The sequence below is a fragment of the Hippopotamus amphibius genome, chromosome 5 (genome assembly GCF_030028045.1).
Source record: "Hippopotamus amphibius kiboko isolate mHipAmp2 chromosome 5, mHipAmp2.hap2, whole genome shotgun sequence".
NCBI classification, from domain to species: Eukaryota; Metazoa; Chordata; class Mammalia; order Artiodactyla; family Hippopotamidae; genus Hippopotamus; species Hippopotamus amphibius.
The window spans coordinates 143,432,852-143,451,939 of record NC_080190.1 but is presented as its reverse complement, the minus strand read 5'-3'; the positions used below and the strand labels follow the sequence as shown (position 1 = coordinate 143,451,939).

The 19,088-nt window shown below is 34.4% G+C and overlaps 1 protein-coding gene across 11 annotated transcripts in view; it reads right to left on the bottom strand.

Annotated features, from left to right (window-relative positions):
- Window positions 1-6,892: 6,892 nt before the first annotated feature.
- Window positions 6,893-19,088, bottom strand: part of OXR1 (oxidation resistance 1) — a 441,773-nt gene continuing 429,577 nt past the window's right edge. For 8 of the 11 annotated variants that reach the window (XM_057734805.1, XM_057734803.1, XM_057734798.1 and 5 more), the window contains 6 exons: window positions 18,412-18,492; window positions 16,502-16,627; window positions 15,546-15,698; window positions 14,062-14,157; window positions 10,807-10,880; window positions 6,893-8,884 (listed from right to left, as the gene is read on the bottom strand). In XM_057734805.1, the coding sequence (XP_057590788.1) occupies window positions 8,749-8,884; window positions 10,807-10,880; window positions 14,062-14,157; window positions 15,546-15,698; window positions 16,502-16,627; window positions 18,412-18,492 (666 nt within the window). In that variant the 3' untranslated portion in view covers window positions 6,893-8,748. The remainder of the gene's footprint in view (window positions 8,885-10,806; window positions 10,881-14,061; window positions 14,158-15,545; window positions 15,699-16,501; window positions 16,628-18,411; window positions 18,493-19,088) is intronic. The other 3 variants (XM_057734800.1, XM_057734801.1, XM_057734808.1) reach the window with 1 other exon arrangement.

Sequence of the window (19,088 nt, the reverse complement as noted above, 5' to 3'; positions counted from 1 at the left end):
ACATTGCTGGTGGTCTCAGAGCCAGCAGAGAAAGTGGTTCTGTTCACCTTCTCTATGAAAGTAAAGCAGAGGTGAGAGATTTAGATTTGCCTGCCTTTGCAGGACTTCTTGGGGAAGTTAATTTTTTCTTAAAACCTTAAAGAGTCATGTTGTTTACATTTACATCAATGCACATCACAGAAAAATACAGGAAATGCTACAATGAAGTGGAATGTTGAGTGTAGAGGACTCTGATAGAAGCATGGGTAGATCAGAAACAGACTTGGGACGTTTTACTTTACTTCATGCTCTAACAAACTTTTTGAAATATCCGGAAGTCCCAAAACAGCAATATTAGTCCTCTCAAAGTTAAAAACGTATAGTCTAACGATGACAGAGAAACTTACTTGGCATGAATCTGTTACTTCTCACTTTTTCTCAATGTGTCTTATATAATTCTAAAAACAAGTTGAATAAAATGTGAGATTAAAATTCTTATGGAATTCAACGAAAGTTACTAAATTTTATGACATTTTGGTGTTAGATACAGAAATTAATGTCAAAGTACAATATCTCAAAATAATAGACACTCATAGTTGTTAAGTTTAATACAATGTATGGATTAAACTATCCATAAGACTTTGTTTTCATGTATGATTCTCTTTCAAACTGAAAGTTCCAATATCTTCTTAAAGAAGAAAGTTTGTACATTTTTGTTTCCATAACAGATTAACTTACAAATTAATGACTAATATCTCTAAGTAGAATTTCATATAAGATGTATACTTTTATCACAACAGTGAAACCTATGTCAAAATTTTAAAACATGGCGTAAGAATAAAAGATACTCTCTTGTGTTTTATGTTCGTGCTTTTAATACTAAGTTATAGTCCACAATACCACCTTCTGGTGTTTGAAACACAAAATTATAGAGTGCAACTCAGGTTACTTCTAGAATTGGTGCAATATTTCAGACAAAGGCCTCATCTTCAACTCTGGACGATAATGGTTTATGCAAGCACTGGTGCAGATTATGCGAAGTTCAGTTTGTCTTAATTTGAGGATGGAATTTATAAGTCTTCTTCCCAGAGAGCTTACACTAACACTATTCTGAATAAGGTGTGACTGTAAAATCAGAAAGTTTTCTTAGAGGAAAATGCCTGCCATGTGACAGATTTTTTTTTAATTAATTAATTTATTTTATTTATTTATTGGCTGCGTTGGGTCTTCGTTGCTGCACACGGGCTTTCTGTAGTTGCTGCAAGCAGGGGCTGCTCTTCATTGTGGTGCGCAGGCTCCTCATTGTAGTGGCTTCTTTTGTTGTGGAGCATGGGCCCCAGGCACGTGGGCTTCAATAGTTGTGGCTCATGGGCTCAACAGTTGTGGCTCACGGGCTGTAGAGCACAGGCTCAATAGTTGTGGCGCACGGGCTTAGTTGCTCCGTGGCACGTGGAATCTTCCCAGAGCAGGGCTCGAACCCATGTCCCCTGCATTGGCAGGTGGATTCTTAACCCCTGCGCCACCTTGGAAGTCCCATGTGACAGATTTTTATCTTAAAAAAGCTCCATGATAGGAAAAATCCATAATTAAAAAACTTAAGGCTTTTAGACAGAAAAGGTTAAGTACAACTCAGATGGCAAACATGCTAATGAAAGTCCTCATATTTTCAATCACCAAAATAACATATGAAATAATTATACATAAATATACTATCAACAGCTTTTTACCTCTGGCGAATATAAATTTCCAATAATGGGTAGTGTACAATTGGTTTCCAAATTTTCAGGATTTTCCTTTTTCAAACTTTCAATCAGATGTTTAAAGAGTTTGGGGCTACTGAAATGTATTTTTTTTTTAACCTTTTCTGTATGGACCTCCAGATGTTTGATGCCTTTTAATTTCTATAACAAAGTTTTATGACTTCCTGATTCCCAAGTTCACCTTCTTATCACTTTGCCCACTTATATTAACAGGAAATTCTGCACTCGGATTTTCTCCCTCTCCCACACTGTGTTGGAAAATGAGGCTGCACCTATATTTTTACTTCTGCTTTTACTTTCCTTTCCCAGACTCAAGTTCCTTCTTTTTTTTTCTCTAATACTACCAACAGATGTATCAGTTACTGTTTCTCACATGATATAGGAATAATTCTGTGCAAAGTAGAATTTTGTTTCAATGGAAACTCATGCTCGGGAAGTATCTCTGTACTTTATTAAGTCACTATTTTCAGGGATTATAGAAGCAGGGAACCATCTGGCCCATGTTAAAGTAGCCTCTTAATGCAGATGCCTCCCAGAATATGCATTTTCATTCCCAGTACCTAGGATGTTTCTCAGTACACAGTAAGAACACAATGTCTGCTGAAGTATTTAATTTACAAATGCGCTGTATGACCTACCCTCTTAGCCTAGAGGTTTTCAGAATGCTGTAGTTTACTCACGACCATCCCAACGATTGTCTCATGGCATTGTGTTTTCAGATTTGGGGGCATCCCTGTATGTAACAAAATCACACTGCATTTACTTTTTGATCAAGAAATCCCAATTCTAAAATTTCCCTTGAAGATACAACTCAAACAAAATGAAAATACATATGCATAACATATTGTGTACTATTTTTTAATTGTAAAATAATGCAATAACCTAATACATATAGGAAAATGGCTGAAAAAAAGGCATGGTACATTCATATGGATGCAGCTCTAAAAATAGGGAAAAGGACAGAAGATCAAGATGGCAGACTAGGAGGATGCTGAACTCACCTCACCCCAGGAATACATCAAAATTAAACTTCACGTGGAGCAACTCTCGCTGAAAACAAACTGGAGACTGGTCGAAAGGCTATTATTCTACAACCAAGCCTCTAAAGAAAGATGCACACAGAGCCAGGCAGGAAGGGAGAAGCTGTCAGGTTGGGTCCTGGGCCCTGAGCAAGGAACAGAGAGAGGAGGGGGTTATCACAGGCTTGGGTATCCTGCCTGGGCAGCGAGGGGCTTGAGACACATATTGGGTACCCCCAGACCTGGAGCCCGACGTTAGGAAGACGAGTCCCTTTAGCTGGTTTGAAAACTAGTGTGGCTTACCAGGGGGCTGCAAGAACCGAGACTGAGACTCTGCTAGTGAAGAGCGCCCAAAGGCTTGCTTACTCCTGGGAACAAGGCGGAGGAAGCAGCAAATTAGACCCTAAAATAAGTGAGTAGGTGAGTGTATGGAGGGAGCGGGGAGATGGTCGGGAGAGGAGAAAGAAATAGTTCTTCTGTAAACATTCTAGTATAGATATTTTGATAAACAAATATACACATTACTGTTGGGTACATACCAAAGTTACCTTTAGTAGAATAGTGCCAAAAAATGTTTTCCGAAGTTATTCCACTTCACATTCCTTTCTAAAAAAGCTTTTACTGCTTATTTTAATACTTGTAAAAATTGCCAAAGTCTTCTGCTTTTTCTTCTGTTTTTTTTTTTTTGATTTGTAGTCACTTGTATATTGTGTATATGAGGCCTTCATTATATCTGTGTATTACAAAAACTTTCTACTCTGTTGGTTGCCTTCTCGTTTTTAATATCTTTGATGAAAAGCTCTTAAAATTTTAATGTCATATAATCTTTTTTTCCCTTTATAGTTAGTGCTTTTCTGTCCAATGTATGTGTATCCTAAAGTCATGACGATATTCTCCTATATCTCCTATATTTTTCAAACTAAAAGCATTATTGTTTTACCTAACATTTAGATCTATAATCTGTAATTAATTTTTGTATGTGATGTGAGATGGGTCAAGATTTTTTGTTCCATACTGATATCCAATTAATCCAGCACCACTTATTGAAAAGACCATCCTCTCCACTTGAGGAGCAGTGTCATCTTTTTAAAAAATCAGTCTGTTTCTAGACTCCTGACTCTAATCCATTCTTTTGTATATCCTTTGACCAATACCACATTGTTTTAACCACCTTTTTAATAGATCATGATTATCTAGTATTTAAGAGCACTGTGTCATTCTTCATTGTTGCCTTAGCTATTCTTTGCCTTTACATTTCCATATAAATTATAGAACAGCTTAATTTCCACAAATAAACCTGGCTGAGATTTTCACTGACAGTACAGGTTGATTTTAGAGAACTGACATCTTTCAATTCTGCCTTCAGATCATGAGCATGGTATATCCTTCCTACTTATGTCTTTATCTTTTTGTATATATCTGATTTTTCAATGGTATTACAAAATGATGGTATTTTAAGCTTCATTTTCTAATTGTTGGTTTAGAAAGAGTAAAAAGAAAGATTTTTATTCTTTTTTCAATATTGAATTTGTCTTTAGTGACCTTGCTAAATCAACTAATTTCAATAGTTTGATCTTTTAGGAATTTTCTATGTCTAAAATTATGTCACATACAAATGACATTTAAAGTCTTTCCTTCCCAATCCTTATGCCTTTTCTGTTTCTTGCTTTTTTGAGCTGGTTGGAACTTCCAGGATAATGTTAAATAGAAGTGGTGAAAGCAGTTATCAGTTAGGTTTCCTATTTCTGGGAGGAAACTTTCAATAATTCATCACTAAAGATGATGCTGCCTGTACATTTTTCAAGGATAATTTTTTTATCAGATTGGGGAAGATCCCTTCTTTCCTAACTTGCTATGGGTTTTTATCATAAACAGGCACTGAAATTGATCAAATGCTTCCTCTGCTTCTATAGAGATGATCACAAATTTTTCCCCCTAGGTGTGGAAAATAATACCAATTTAAAAAAGGTAACTACTCTTGCTTTCCTGGAATAAGCCCAATTTGGTTGTAATATATTATTCTTTTATACATTGCTAAATTTGATTTGTGAATATTTTATGCAGAATTTTGTTTCTATATTCATACAAGACTGTTCTGTAATTGTTTTTGGTAAGGACTGTAAGGTTTTGGTATCAAGGTGATGCTAGCCTCAATAACAGAAGCTCTCCCTTTTCTCAGTACCCTGGAAGAGTTCATGTAAGACGGACACTTTATTTTTCCTTAAATACTTAACAGAATTACCCAGTGGAAGTATACAAACTTGAGTTTTTTGTGGGAAGGATTTTTTTTTTAATTAAGAGATTCAATTTCTTTAATACAAAAATTGTATTTCTTCTTGCGTCAGTTTTAATAAATTGTTTTCCAAAACATTTTTTCATTTCATCTACATTGTCAAGTTTATTGATGCAAAGTTCTTCACAGTATCCTATCACTTTAAGGTTCAATGGCTTCCCTTAAATTCTTAATGGTGATTTGTCTTTTTGTTAATCTTGCTAGAGGTTTACAATTTTATTATTCTCAGATTTCCTGTTTTGTATGCTTGCTTTAAACTTCACTGATTTTTGGTCACATCTATATTTTGTTCTACCTTCTATGTTCATTAGGTTAAATTTGTTTTTCTTCTAGCTGCTTGAGATGGAAGCTTAGAGCCTCTTCTTCTGCCCATCACTTAATATTACTATTCCCCAAAATCTAAAAGGGTGAGTCAAAAATTGTTTGTTCTTTGGTTATATTAAAACTTCTGTTGGCCGCACTGTCTTACCAGAGCTTTCTGTTCAAGGCTACTGTCTCCCCAGTCATTGCTGTGCAGCTGTGAACGTGTTACATCAGTTCATTTGTAACTGTGGTGCAAGCAAAAAATGGATGCCCCACTTGTGATTTGCACAAAAGAAGGGCAGCGTGCAGTGATTTGTTTTCTGTGGTCTGAGGGTGTACCTGGTGCCATTATTTATTGAAGACTTTGTTTGCAGTATGGAGAAGGTGTTTTGTCACGAAGAAGTGTGTAGGAATGGATAGAGAAGTTCAGGGAGGTTGCAGAAGTGTTAGCCATCAAGAAGGAGCCAGAAGCCTGTCCACATGAAGACGTGAACACAGCGGTGCATTCGTGGCTCACAGCTCAGCCTAAGACATTTTTTAATTAGGGAATACGAAAGCTTGTTGACAGATGGACAAAATGTATTGAAAAGCAAGGAGATTATGTCAAAAAATGATGTATTCATCTTTTCTAAAAGTTAATTAAAATAAATTCTACAGCCAGAGTGCAGATAATTTTTGACTCACCCTCGTATCTCAAGAATTCTTTTTTCATTCAGTCTATACCTCCAAGAGCATCTCATCCACAGGTTATGGCTTCAACATCTATCTATATGTTGTTGATTTTAAAAAATTTTATCAGAACAGAATATTAAATCCCCCTGCCCCCAATCTATTCTCTAGTTTCTCATATTATACTATAATAAGGTCCACAACTAACCTAACTTCCTTATCTGCTGTTTGTTTCTACTCTTTGTACATCACCCATCTCAATGAATAATATACCCCGTTCCTTAGTAAAAAACCTGAGAGCTACCCTTAACTCTTCCTGACATCCAATTAATAACCATATCTTGTTAATCCTAATTCCTAAATCTCTTTCAAATCCACATCTCCTTTCTTATCACTATTGCTACTATTCTTATTCAGGTCTCATCACCTTTTCTCTGAACTTTTCAACAGGCTTATTTATTAGTCTCCTTGTCTCTAGTTTTCATCTCTACTAATCTATTTTTCACAGACATCTTTCTAAAGCAGAAATCTGATCATGTCATTCAAATCTTCTTAATTGCTCCGATGAGATTAAAAAAATCTAAATTTCTTGACACTGCACAACAAAGCTGTTTATGAAATTAGTCTTACCTCACTATGCACTCCTCACTAAAAGAAGCCGGGACATAATTTAAAAATAATAAATGACTTGCACTTCCTCATGTGTCAAGTACCTGCTTACATCCCCATTTTTTTAAACTGTGGTGTTCCTTCTACTTGAATGCATCCTTCCATCATTATTACTGTTACCACCACCACCATCATACCACCACCACCATCATGCAACCACCACCACCATCACCACAGTTCCTAGAACCATTTTTCACATATAAAAGATAGTAGTACATTTAATCAAAGACTTCTTAAATATAAAAATAACTTGATTATTCAATAAATCCAAACTCAAATTTATATTTACGTATTTAATTTTATTTGGTATATACCACCATGACCTTACTGTAATTGACAGGATTTTTTTTTATGATTAGTCAACTCCACAAAGACAATAATACTGCTGTGGAAGACCAAAGGGGGAAAAAGCTGATATATTTATTTACAGTTCCCTACATTGTAAACATTTAATCTATACACTGTTAGTAACTTTTAACGAGAGCTTTACATGAACAAGGAAACGATGCCCTGCATTTCTATTCATATTCGGCAATAGCATATTAAATAGAATATCAGATTTTCTCTTTCATTAGCATTATGCTTTCTTTAGATAATTATCTAAACTTTCAAAAGATCTAAATATATTCAAGTACTATACAACTAAAACTACTGAAGCCAACATATTTGGCTTATAATTTCATTTTTAGAATAATTTAAAGTGCTATAAGCAACCTGGCAATCAACACTTTCTCTAAGAACAAAACTACTTTTAAACATTAATTTACAAGATAATATACAATGTTTATCTGGAATAGCTGAAATTTCAGCACAAGGTCACTGTCACATGTATAACAGCAGGATTTTTTTTTTTTGCATAACATGAAGCTTTGAAATTAACTGATGAATTATTGCCACAATGGCTTATTACTGGTTTCCTACAAAAGAGGATAAGAGCTACTGATATATTCTACCTTTTCTTTTTTTTTTTTTTGAGGTCACTTGACAGTAAGTTTGCATATTCAACAAGTCTACTGAGTTACAATATTCTACTATAATCACTGCCCTTTTATAACAGCAAATGCTAATGGTAATTAATAACATATACCACTCAAAAAGAAAATCACAACTTTTTTTTTTCCTTTTGAACAGGAACCTATATTTTGGAAGTTCATGTGCAACAAGGCTAAAACAATGGAACTATAAAACAGTATACCTGACACAATGTTGATGAAATATGCATCTGTTTCATAGTTTTTGTAGTTATGATAATGCCCTGCTAAGCTAAAAATATGTAAATAGTATATTTTCTTGTTTGATATATTAAATCCAGTAGAATCATCAAGTTCTCATTCTCCTTTGTCATTTTATAACTCTTTATCAGATAATTCAATGATGAAAACATATGCCCAAACCTGCAGATCATGTGTATTGTGGTCTATTACAGTCAGAATTCTCCTCAAATTTCATTTTTACTAAAATGAAATTGAGAATACAGTCAAAATTAATAAAGAGAATGTTGTAGTGTGACTTAAAACTAGAACTCAGTAGTCTATGAAGAATGCATTGTTTTGGCATGTGTTTTTTCCTTCCTAAGAATAACTAAGTTGAGCATGTCCAAAAGTCACCTGTGCCAACCTCATGGATACAGCAGTATCTAGTCTTCATTCCCTCAATAGCCCAGGTTAGACTACTCTAGTAAAACAATCAATATAGTTTAAAGAATAATAAACCAAAATAAGCTCAACAGAAGAGCACCATCCTATTAGGAGACTGAGAAAACATGGATTATAGATGAGGTGGTCACTACGATCAAAATGCTACCAAAATTCTGACAAAACCTAAGCTGTTATACTGCGTGGACCCACGCCATGGTCTAAACCTAAAGACCTAAAGGGACAGAAACATGATTTTAAAAATAAATTCCAAAATTATAGCTGTAATAAATGGTGATACAAACTAATTTTAAAGCATGAGTTACATGTTACATTGTATTGCTTCTTGAACTTTCCAAACAATGCTTGTTTGTCCATGTCAGGTTTGAGCCATTATCCTGCTAAGACAGAGAGCATTATATTCATTCAAAAGCCCAGATTTCAATGTCCTGGATAAAGAAATCTTCCTTCTTAGAAAGTGTACGATTTCCAAATGTTTTACAAGAATGGCTTCTTCCATGGTAGAGATCTCCATCAAGCCACAGGGCAAACTCTCCCCTGTAATACATAGAAGAAAACAGTTCTAACAAAATTATGCCCTAAGTTATAAAAGAATAATTGCAGAGGTTGTAAAATATTAATTTAATGAGATATTTCAATATTCAACAACTCTAAAATCATTATTTTTTCCAAACCATTCCCTACTCCTTTCCACGCTGGTACAAGGCAACTTTGTTTTTGTTCATATCCCATTATAAAATCACTTAACATACAGATCAAGGAATAAAGTGAACCCTCTAAAATTAGCTTCATATAGAATGAGCTTTTGAGGCAGGTATTACTGTTATTCTTTACTTGGTATTATGAATTTCTCTTTGCTGTTCAGTTCTAATATATTTAACATGAGTTTCTTAGAGACATATGATCTAAAATAAAATGTGTGGTTAATGTTGAGTTCAATCTCCAATTCACAGCTGAGGAAATCCTGAGTTATTCAAGGTCCCACATGTAATTTATGTTGAAGCTGGAATTTGAATCAGGTCTATCTGACTCCAAAGCCCGCATTCAATCCATCACATGATTTTGATTTCTCTGGGGCTCCTGTTTGGAATTCTAAAATATCCAGTCCTTATAGCTTCCCTTTTCTGAGACTGTTCAAAGACTGTAAACTTGTCTTAATTTGTTATCATATGACCCAATGGTTAGTTTAGCTTGCTGGCATTATGTTGCATCATTAAAACCAAGTTTCAGCAGATATCTAATGATACTGTATATGTTACTTTCAAAGACTGAAGGCACCCTTAACAGCTTGAAATTATAAGCTATTTGCTTGTGAGGCTTTCTTGGAGAGCTAACTGAATCACATGTAAGACTACCATTTGGAGTAGGGCTGAATGACTGCCTTCTCCTCACCAAAAAAGGTGTAATTGTAACATATAAACATTATAAGCTGATTCCAACAACTAAAAACAACATGGTTTTTAGTTACCTGATTATGTCCTTCAGAGAAGGGTATAAAAACCACGGTTAATTTTTAATCACTAAAATCATGTCTTGCAAATACCTATCTACAGAGAAGTTGTAAGAGAATTTGTTAGGATCACTCAGGATGATGAATATTCAGGCTAACAAGATTCTGTGATCTGAATGAATTATTTTATATCCTCAAACATGGGAAACAAATAACACTTCTATAAGTTTGGGAATTATTTAGCATACATTATTCTAATCCCGAAGGATAGAGAGAAATAACAAATGAAGAGAAATAACAAAGAGAGAAATAACAAATGAAAAACAAACAACATGAAGGCCATGTTTGCTAAGGGCTGGTGGAGAAGTCTAGGCTAGGAGGCCGTAGAGCGAGCTACCTCCAAAAACACCATGAAGACTAAATGAAGTTGTAATACCAGAATAAAAAAAAGTTTCTCATAGTGCTTGCTATGCCAAAAGAATCAAATTAAACTGCTGATTACTCATACCATTAAAAACAAAGTAAGAAAACAAGCCCTGAAAACTTCGGGGAGAGGGGGTCACTAACATTTTTAACAGGAAAACAAATTTCTATTGTCTAAAATATCAATCCAAATAGTCTCTAAGGTAGAATAACATGAAAAATTTTAGACCTTTATCAAAAATTGAGAGAAAGAACAATATCACCATAGTTTTTTAAAAACTTTGAGAAGTTCTAAGGGATTAGCATATTTCTCTTTCAAATATCAAGGAGTCACTATACTCTAAAAAAGATGGGTTTCAATCAAAAAGGAATTAACTAAACAGCATTTTGAGACTAGTAAACAAATATTCTACCAAGAGTTTCAAATACTATACTTAAGCACCTTCTTGCAAATATTATACTTTCTTAATCATAATATATAAATTAGGATTCTAATGTCAAAACTTTCCAAAGAAAGCTGATTTATAAATATGACAAATTATTAAAGTTTCTTTACAATTCATGGTTAAATGTTCAAGAGACTTACCCTCCACCACCAAAAGCTAGTGAATCCATGTCTCCTTTGATAAAAAACATATTATCTCCTGTCCACTTAAAGACCTACAAAAATGAAAAAAAGCTTTAAATATATAGATGAAAATGATCACTACTTATGTGAGCTTCCCTTTTCTGACTACAAGAGTTCAATGGTTAATGAGAAAAGTTAAAGAGGAAATCAGTTAAAAACTGAGTAGATGTTACTAACTTTTACTTTATCAAATATAAATGTACATTAATTTGATAATATTTTAACATTTTGATATAGGGCCAAGGTCTTTTCTTTGGCCTATCATTATTCTCATATATTCCTATAACATGTTTATGATTTCCAGTTTCAATTTCTTTAAAGAGCAGTGAACATAAAAACACTTGAGAAATTCAAGGGTAAAACTTTCAGATGTTAATATTCTTAAGTATTTTTAACCTTTCATTGAAGTTCTACTTAAACCTAATACAGTATCAATTTCTAGCACCTCACGTTTATAAAAAATTTGCAAAGTATTCTTTACAGTTTTCAATAAAATAAACTAACACTCATTTCTTCATAGATATATAACATTTAACTACATTATTAGTTATCAGGTAGAAACAGCATCATAAAAAAGGATTGAAAACAAGTACAAATGAAACTTCAGAAATTTGTTAACAACTGCAAGCCTTCAGGTAGCTGTAGGCATCAGTTGATATGTTTTATGAAAGGAATGGAAAGTACTGGTTAATCTGGTGAGCCACTTAAACTCAAATTCGTTAAGAGAGTTCGTTCCTATTATGTTATCAAATACTATTTTGTTCATTATAAAAACTGTTTCTCTTTTTCTGCCCATGGACACCGCCGAGTAAGCATTGTTGATGTCTCCCCCCTCCACTGCCGTCATGTCCAAGTCAGAGTCTCCCAAAGAGCCCGAACAGCTGCGGAAGCTCTTCATCGGAGGTTTGAGCTTTGAAACAACCGATGAGAGTCTGAGGAGCCATTTTGAGCAATGAGGAACGCTCACAGACTGTGTGGTAATGAGGGATCCAAACACGAAGCGCTCCAGAGGCTTCAGGTTTGTCACCTATGCCACTGTGGAGGAGGTGGATGCGGCCATGAATGCAAGGCCACACAAGGCGGATAGAAGAGTTGTGGAACCAAAGAGGGCCGTCTCAAGAGAAGATTCTCAAAGACCTGGTGCCCTCTTAACTGTGAAAAAGATTTTTGTCGGTGGCATTAAAGAAGACACTGAGGAACATCACTTAAGAGATTATTTTGAACAGTATGGGAAAATTGAAGTGATTGAAATCATGACTGACCGAGGCAGTGGCAAAAAGAGAGGTTTTGCTTTCGTAACCTTTGATGACCATGACTCTGTAGACAAGACTGTCATTCAGAAATACCACACTGTGAATGGCCACAACTGTGAAGTAAGGAAAGCCCTATCTAAGCAAGAGATGGCTAGTGCTTCATCGAGTCAGAGAGGTCGAAGTGGTTCTGGAAACTTTGGTGGTGGTCGTGGAGGTGGTCTTGGTGGGAATGACAACTTTGGTCATGGAGGAAACTTCAGTGGTCGAGGTGGCTTTGGTGGCAGCCACGGTGGTGGCGGATATGGTGGCAGTGGGATGGCTATAATGGATTTGGTAATGATGGAAGCAATTTTGGAGGTGATGGAAGCTACAATGATTTTGGCAATTACAACAATCAATCTTCAAATTTTGGACCCATGAATGCAGGGAACTTTGGAGGCAGAAGTTCTGGCCCCTATGGCGGTGGAGGCCAATATTTTGCCAAACCATGAAACCAAGGTGGCTATGGCGGTTCCAGCAGCAGCAGTAGCTATGGCAGTGGCAGAAGGTTTTAATTACTGCCAGGAAACAAAGCTTAGCAGGAGAGGAGAGCCAGAGAAGTGACAGGGAAGCTACAGGTTACAACAGATTTGTGAACTCAGCCAAGCACAGTGGTGGCAGGGCCTAGCTGCTACAAAGAAGACATGTTTTAGACAATACTCATGTGTATGGGCAAAAAAAACTCGAGGACTGTATTTGTGACTAATTGTATAACAGGTTATTCTAGTTTCTGTTCTGTGGAAAGTGTAAAGCATTCCAACAAAGGGTTTTAATGTAGATTTTTTTTTTTTGCACCCATGCTGTTGATTGCTAAATGTAATAGTCTGATCATGAGGCTGAATAAATGTGTCTTTTTTTAAACATGCTGTGTAAAGTTAGTCTACTCTGAAGCCATTTTGGTAAATTACCCCAACAGTGTGAAGTTAGAATTCCTTCAGGGTGATGCCAGGTTCCATTTGAAATTTATTTATAACCTGCTTTGGTGGAGAAACTATTGTCTTCAGAAACCGTGGTGTAGTTGAACTGACAGTTACTGTGTTGTGACCTGGAGTTCATCTTTAAAAGGGTCACCCAAGCAAAGTCACGGAATTTTTTTGGTTATTAATATTATGATTGTTGGCACATCCTATGCAATATATCTAAATTGAATTATGGTACCAGATAAAGTTACAGATGGGAATGAAGCTTGTGTATCATCCATTATCATGTGTAATCAATAAACAATTTAATACCCTCTTGAAAAAAAAAAAAAAAAAAAACTGTTCCTAAAGACAACTGTTTTTTTTCCTTTTTTTAAAACAACTGTGTTGATTCCTGTTTTCAAGATTATAATTTCATCTTTAGGAACTGTTTGACATGCTGAACCTGACTGTACCGGAGAAGCTGAGATGCTTTAATGCTTTAAAAAAGAGTTACGCATTCACTAAAATTCATGTATACCTTTAAATTTTAGATCTTATTGGCATTAGAATGTATCTAATTTTAGTCACGTCACAATAAAGAAAAATCAGGTAATCACTTTTGATTTAAACCCAAATAATTCATTCTTTAAGTTTTCAAGACTGACATCATTAAACTTACTTAGTCATTAAAAGTTTCTAGAAATTTTACAATGACAGTTCATAAAACAGTAATAATCACGTACACTCCTTACTGAGCCCAGGATGTGTTTCTGGTACTATGCCAAGTGGTACACATATATGATTCTCATTTAAGTTTTAAACAACCTGTTACATTTTATGATCCCCATTCTATCCAAAGGAAAGTTGAAGCTCACAATGGTCAAAAAAGTGCTAAGTTATCAGTTAGTAAAAGGCAGAGACTGAGGGTCAAATGCAAGCATGCAGGAGTCCAAAGTGAATGTTCTGTTCATGATGCCATCTCTTCACAAACTGTATATAACTGGAATAACTGTCCTTACCTCAAATTCTGGACAGAATGTAAAAACAAAGGTCTCTCCAGTACCATAAAAGCCATCACTCACTTTAAATGGCTCAGATGCTAATGCACCAAAAACCTAAGGATGAAAAAGGCACTTTCAATGACATGATTATTAATTTGTTTCAGTAAGCATTATCCCATTATATATGTTTAAGTAAAATAAAAAAAATGAAATCTAGCATAGTTTTGTCTACTTGTACTTAGAAAGTGAAACAGGATCAGTTGTCACACAGTTCATATTATTGTCAGGTACAAAGCATATCAGTTTCTCAGTGGAAAAAACCCAGATTTTCCCCTAGTTTTGAAATCTAAAAAGATGTTTATTATAACAATTAAAAAAGACAGTCTAAAGTGGTGGACACATTTCAGCATGACAATGTACATACAATAAGGATAACATGCTGTTGTGGTACTGTAGCACTTAAGAAAGCGTCAGTATAGGTAAACATTCTACTACTAAAAAAGTATACTAGTTTTTTCTTCATTAGATAGCAAATTCCATAAGGACAAAACTTATGCCTGAATTGTTTGGTCCTGTAATGCCTTAGCTTTACACAGTACATGACACACAGTACATACCCTAAAAAAAGAATAAATGAATGAATAAGAGGCCTGGACAAGTCATTTCAATGCTCTGGGTCTAAGGTTCCAGATCACAAAATGGGAATGTAGAATTTGATGATCTCTACAGTCACTATCTCTCTTGATATTCTATTTTCATACTCTCAATTTTTAAAACAGACTTTTCTTATTGTAAGGTGTGCATGTACATATATATAAAATGTAATTATACAGCTCAACTTGGAATCATCACAAAGCAAAGTCCCATTTAACCTTCACTCAGACCAAGAAACAAGACATTACCAGCACTCCAGAAACTCTCCTTGTGCCTCCTCTAAACCACCTCCTTCACCTCCCTAAAGGAAGCTACTAGGTCTGACAATACCAAAGATTTGTTTTGACCATTTATGAACCTGCTGTTTCAGGAATAACCAATGGTTCTCTTGCTTATCTGTGACTTTGTTCTTGGTCTCATCCTCACACAATTAGCTTTAACTTTCAAAACTCTATCCACATCTCAAGACTGTCAATTTCCACTACTTCCCTGAACCGCATTCTTATATCCTCCAGATAGAAATGAACAATCCAAACACCCCTTTTAACTTTTTTAGGTTTTCACTATACTAGGCATATTTTGTTGGTATTAGAGATATTCACATACTCTAATATTCTTTTCTACCAGATTATAATTCCTTTGAAGGCAGGAACTCTTTAATTATTCATGCTCATATCTATCCCTCTGTAGGACGCAGCACTGCCTTGCATATCAAAAGCACTCAATAGTTACCTGTTAAATTTAATAAAATGTACTAATGAAAATAATTTTTATCAAAAGAATATGCTAAAGTTACCATTACTACCATCTCTTAAAATGTAAGGTATCTGTGTTGTCACTTTTCATACCTGCCCATCACTGTCTTTAATCACCATCAGCACTGGAGTGTCTAAACCTGTCATTGTTCGATAAAGGGTCTTCAAGCTTGTGCCATGCTTCCCAGTACCATAAACAAGAGTCCATGGATAGCCAATGGTTCTTGGTGGAAGATGTTTGGTAAGCTTTGAAAAATAAATTAACACATACTCAACTGTTGCTTATTGTCAGTTTGTAGAATACTAATGCCAGTTGGAATTTAATGGTATTTTATAAAATGCAGGCTACAAAAATAACAGTAGAAAGTATTTATCATTGTCAAAGCTACTGAGATTCTTGAAGAATAATTGTACATTTCTCAGTATGAAATACTAATTGTTCATTAGGAAAGAATCATACCAAACAATATGCAAATTAGAATAGAGGCAAGAAACATGGATTACTTATTGTCTGCATCTCTATCAAATTAACAAAAACATTTAACAAACTGTTGATTTGTCAAATTACTTAATTAACTTAATAACTTGATTATTAATAACCTCTCAAATCCAGAGGCAGACTTTCATAATTAGAAATCAAGCTTCAATATGTTATAGCTGTATGAGTTTGAATATTTACTCAACCTCTCTGTGCCCAAGTTTCTTCACTTACAAAATGTGACAATAAGAGCATGGAACTCCTACAGGGGCTGCAACAACTACATTAGATAACCTATATAAAGCAAGTAACTATCAAACAATAAGAAATTAAATACTGGCTACTATATACGGTCTCACCTAATTGCTACTGTTATTTATTTTAATGTCTGCTTAGCCAAATCTCCTAATACCTTCTATTACACTAGTTGCTGTATTTTGTTTACTTTTTCTTCATAGAAGAGTAAGACTAGGAACAATAGCCCTGCTTCTTCAGTTTTCAAAACATCTGAAAAGAGTCTATTTTACCCTCATGGCACGTGCTCAGAAATGCACATGTGGGTATTTCATACCTTTTCAATTTGATCTGGCAGCAAGAGTTCACTGGGATCACTTAGGTTTGGTCGAAAAGATTCAGATTCCAGGTCTGCTTTCACTGGAGTAACCTGCTTTGAATTTATATCTTCCCTTGTAGCAATCTAAAGAAGTAAATAGCAGCAACATATTAACATAAAATGGCAACAAACCTTCAAAAAGTTTACCCTTCTGAGAGAAATAAAACCTTATACTTTAAAAACGGTGGCTAAAGCTTCAATTTAGGATTTCAGTAGGCAAAAGATGCTCCATGGCATGTTCAGTGCAGAAAAAGATTTTTTAATAAGCAGACATTTTTCTCATCTACTACATGAGGAAGGACAGGTACTGAATGATAAACACCATATTTCTGTGTAAAAAGAGATAAGCTGCATGCAAACTTTAATTTTTCTGTTGAAGGGCTAAAGTGAGCCATCAAGCTTGCTGTTTATGTGTGCTATCTGAGTGACTTTTTTTCATGGTAAACATAAAATTTGCCAAAAATAATTAAGAAAACTTTCTGGGTGCCAAAATTTTAATTAAAAAAATAGTACAATAAAAAGTATAATGTTTCATTGATGTGCATGTGTACGTGAATTTATCTGCTTCACTGAAAAGGTTACCATTATTTTTCAAAATGTCTTTTTCATTTTTACTTTCTAAACATGAATTTTTATCTAGTTGACCCAAACAATACATTTTAAAGTTAACTTATTCACAAACCTATTTTTTAAATTCGAACAATCTGATGCATCAAAAAGAATGTATGCTTTTGCTTGGTGGAAAGGAACTCACTGATATAAATGATAAGAATGTTGATGAAATCAAAACAAATTCCTATACAATTTATTCTGTGGCACTTTTTCATATTAACATATAAAATGCAATAATATTAGAAAATAAAATATATGAAACATAACTATTATCTATGAAACTTTTAAATTGGAAAACAGACAATTCTATTGGAGCAGATAACTAAAATGCAGTAATTCTCGAAGACTGATTCCATGCAGAAATGAAATCTTGCTAAATTATTTTGTTCCTTTAACAGATTTCTTACCAAACCTAAACATATATTTTCAATGAATACATGTTCTAGAACTGTACTGTTTTTTGATGAGAACTATATTAATTCTTTCACATCATCGTCATGCTTTACCCTTATTTTGATAATGTGAAAGGTTAAAAGAAATCCAAGGCAGCATGAGAAACATTAAAAGAAAAGAAAAAAATTCAGTAGTTCTAGCAAAGCCATGAAAGCATATCTCATTAAGAAAAGGAAAACACACAATAATACACAAAACTGAAAAATAAGTTCAAATATATAGTTCTTATTTCTGAAAAATCACAAAGATTATTTCACAGAATTTTAAATAATTTATCTAGTTCTGGTGCCTAATCTATACTATTCCAAAGTATTTCTAATACCAACCAGGAAAACCTCAAGGACAAAAACAATTCACCTTATTAAGATATTTGATGTAGGGTTGATACAACTGAAATAGCCTTAAAGAAGAGAACCTTGCTATCCATTAAATTTTTAAACATTTTCCCATAGTACTACATCTTTCAGATTCTGTTTAGTAAAGATTCAATCTCAAACCGAAGACATTCTTCCAATGTTAAATGAAAACTCCTCATCAATCTAAGAAACACAAAACTGAGAACAGTTCTAAAATAACAGAAAATTCCTCTGAATATTTTTCAAATGAAAAGATGCCAGAAAAGATAGTCCCACAGCTCTTCAAGGCAATACTGTACTCTTTAATACAGAAAGGAATTTTCTGATGGGGTATTTTAGTGCTGCAGTCAAAACAAATCCTTCAAAAAAAGAGATTTGCCCTGACGAAAGACACTAAAACAGGGAGTATTCAATCTCTGGAGGGCTTTAAACTACTGAAGGGGGCACCTGGAGACGTCTGCAGAGTGTGCGCAGTTCTTCAGTATTTAGAGCATCGATCCTGCGGTGATACTCAGCCACTGACACTACCTGAATATGGAGACAGGAAGACAATAATTCCACTGACAGTTGAGAAAAACAGCCAAAACAAAACAAAACAAAAATTGGAGAAATTTAAATGGAAAAGAGAACTGTAATTGGGATTTCTTTCCCCACTCCATGCTGAAAATCCAAGAGATTTATATATTAAACTGCAGTGAAATACACATGAATGAATTTAACCTATTAACTACTACATCCAACTAACTACTAGTATACAACATAATGTTTATTTTATGGATTGTTTCATATAGACAGAATTTGACTGAATAAATAGAATTACAGTCGTTTATAAAAGAAATGCTATATAAAACATACCATGCTTTGCTAACATCAAAGGTAACATCTAAAATCTAACTTTCTTGCAGTTTACAAAGAAAATGGTAGTTGCAATTCTTCCCTTCAAATCAGTTTAACTCAAACATTACATCCTAATGGCAATGCTGGAAAAATTTCTTCTAAGCAAAGGTAGCAAACATACTCATGCTATATAATCTGTATCAGAACAAAGAAGTGGGGGGAGCAAGAAAAAGACTATGAAGTACATTTCAAAACCTAAGACAATAAGAAAAATAAGCTCCAGAAAT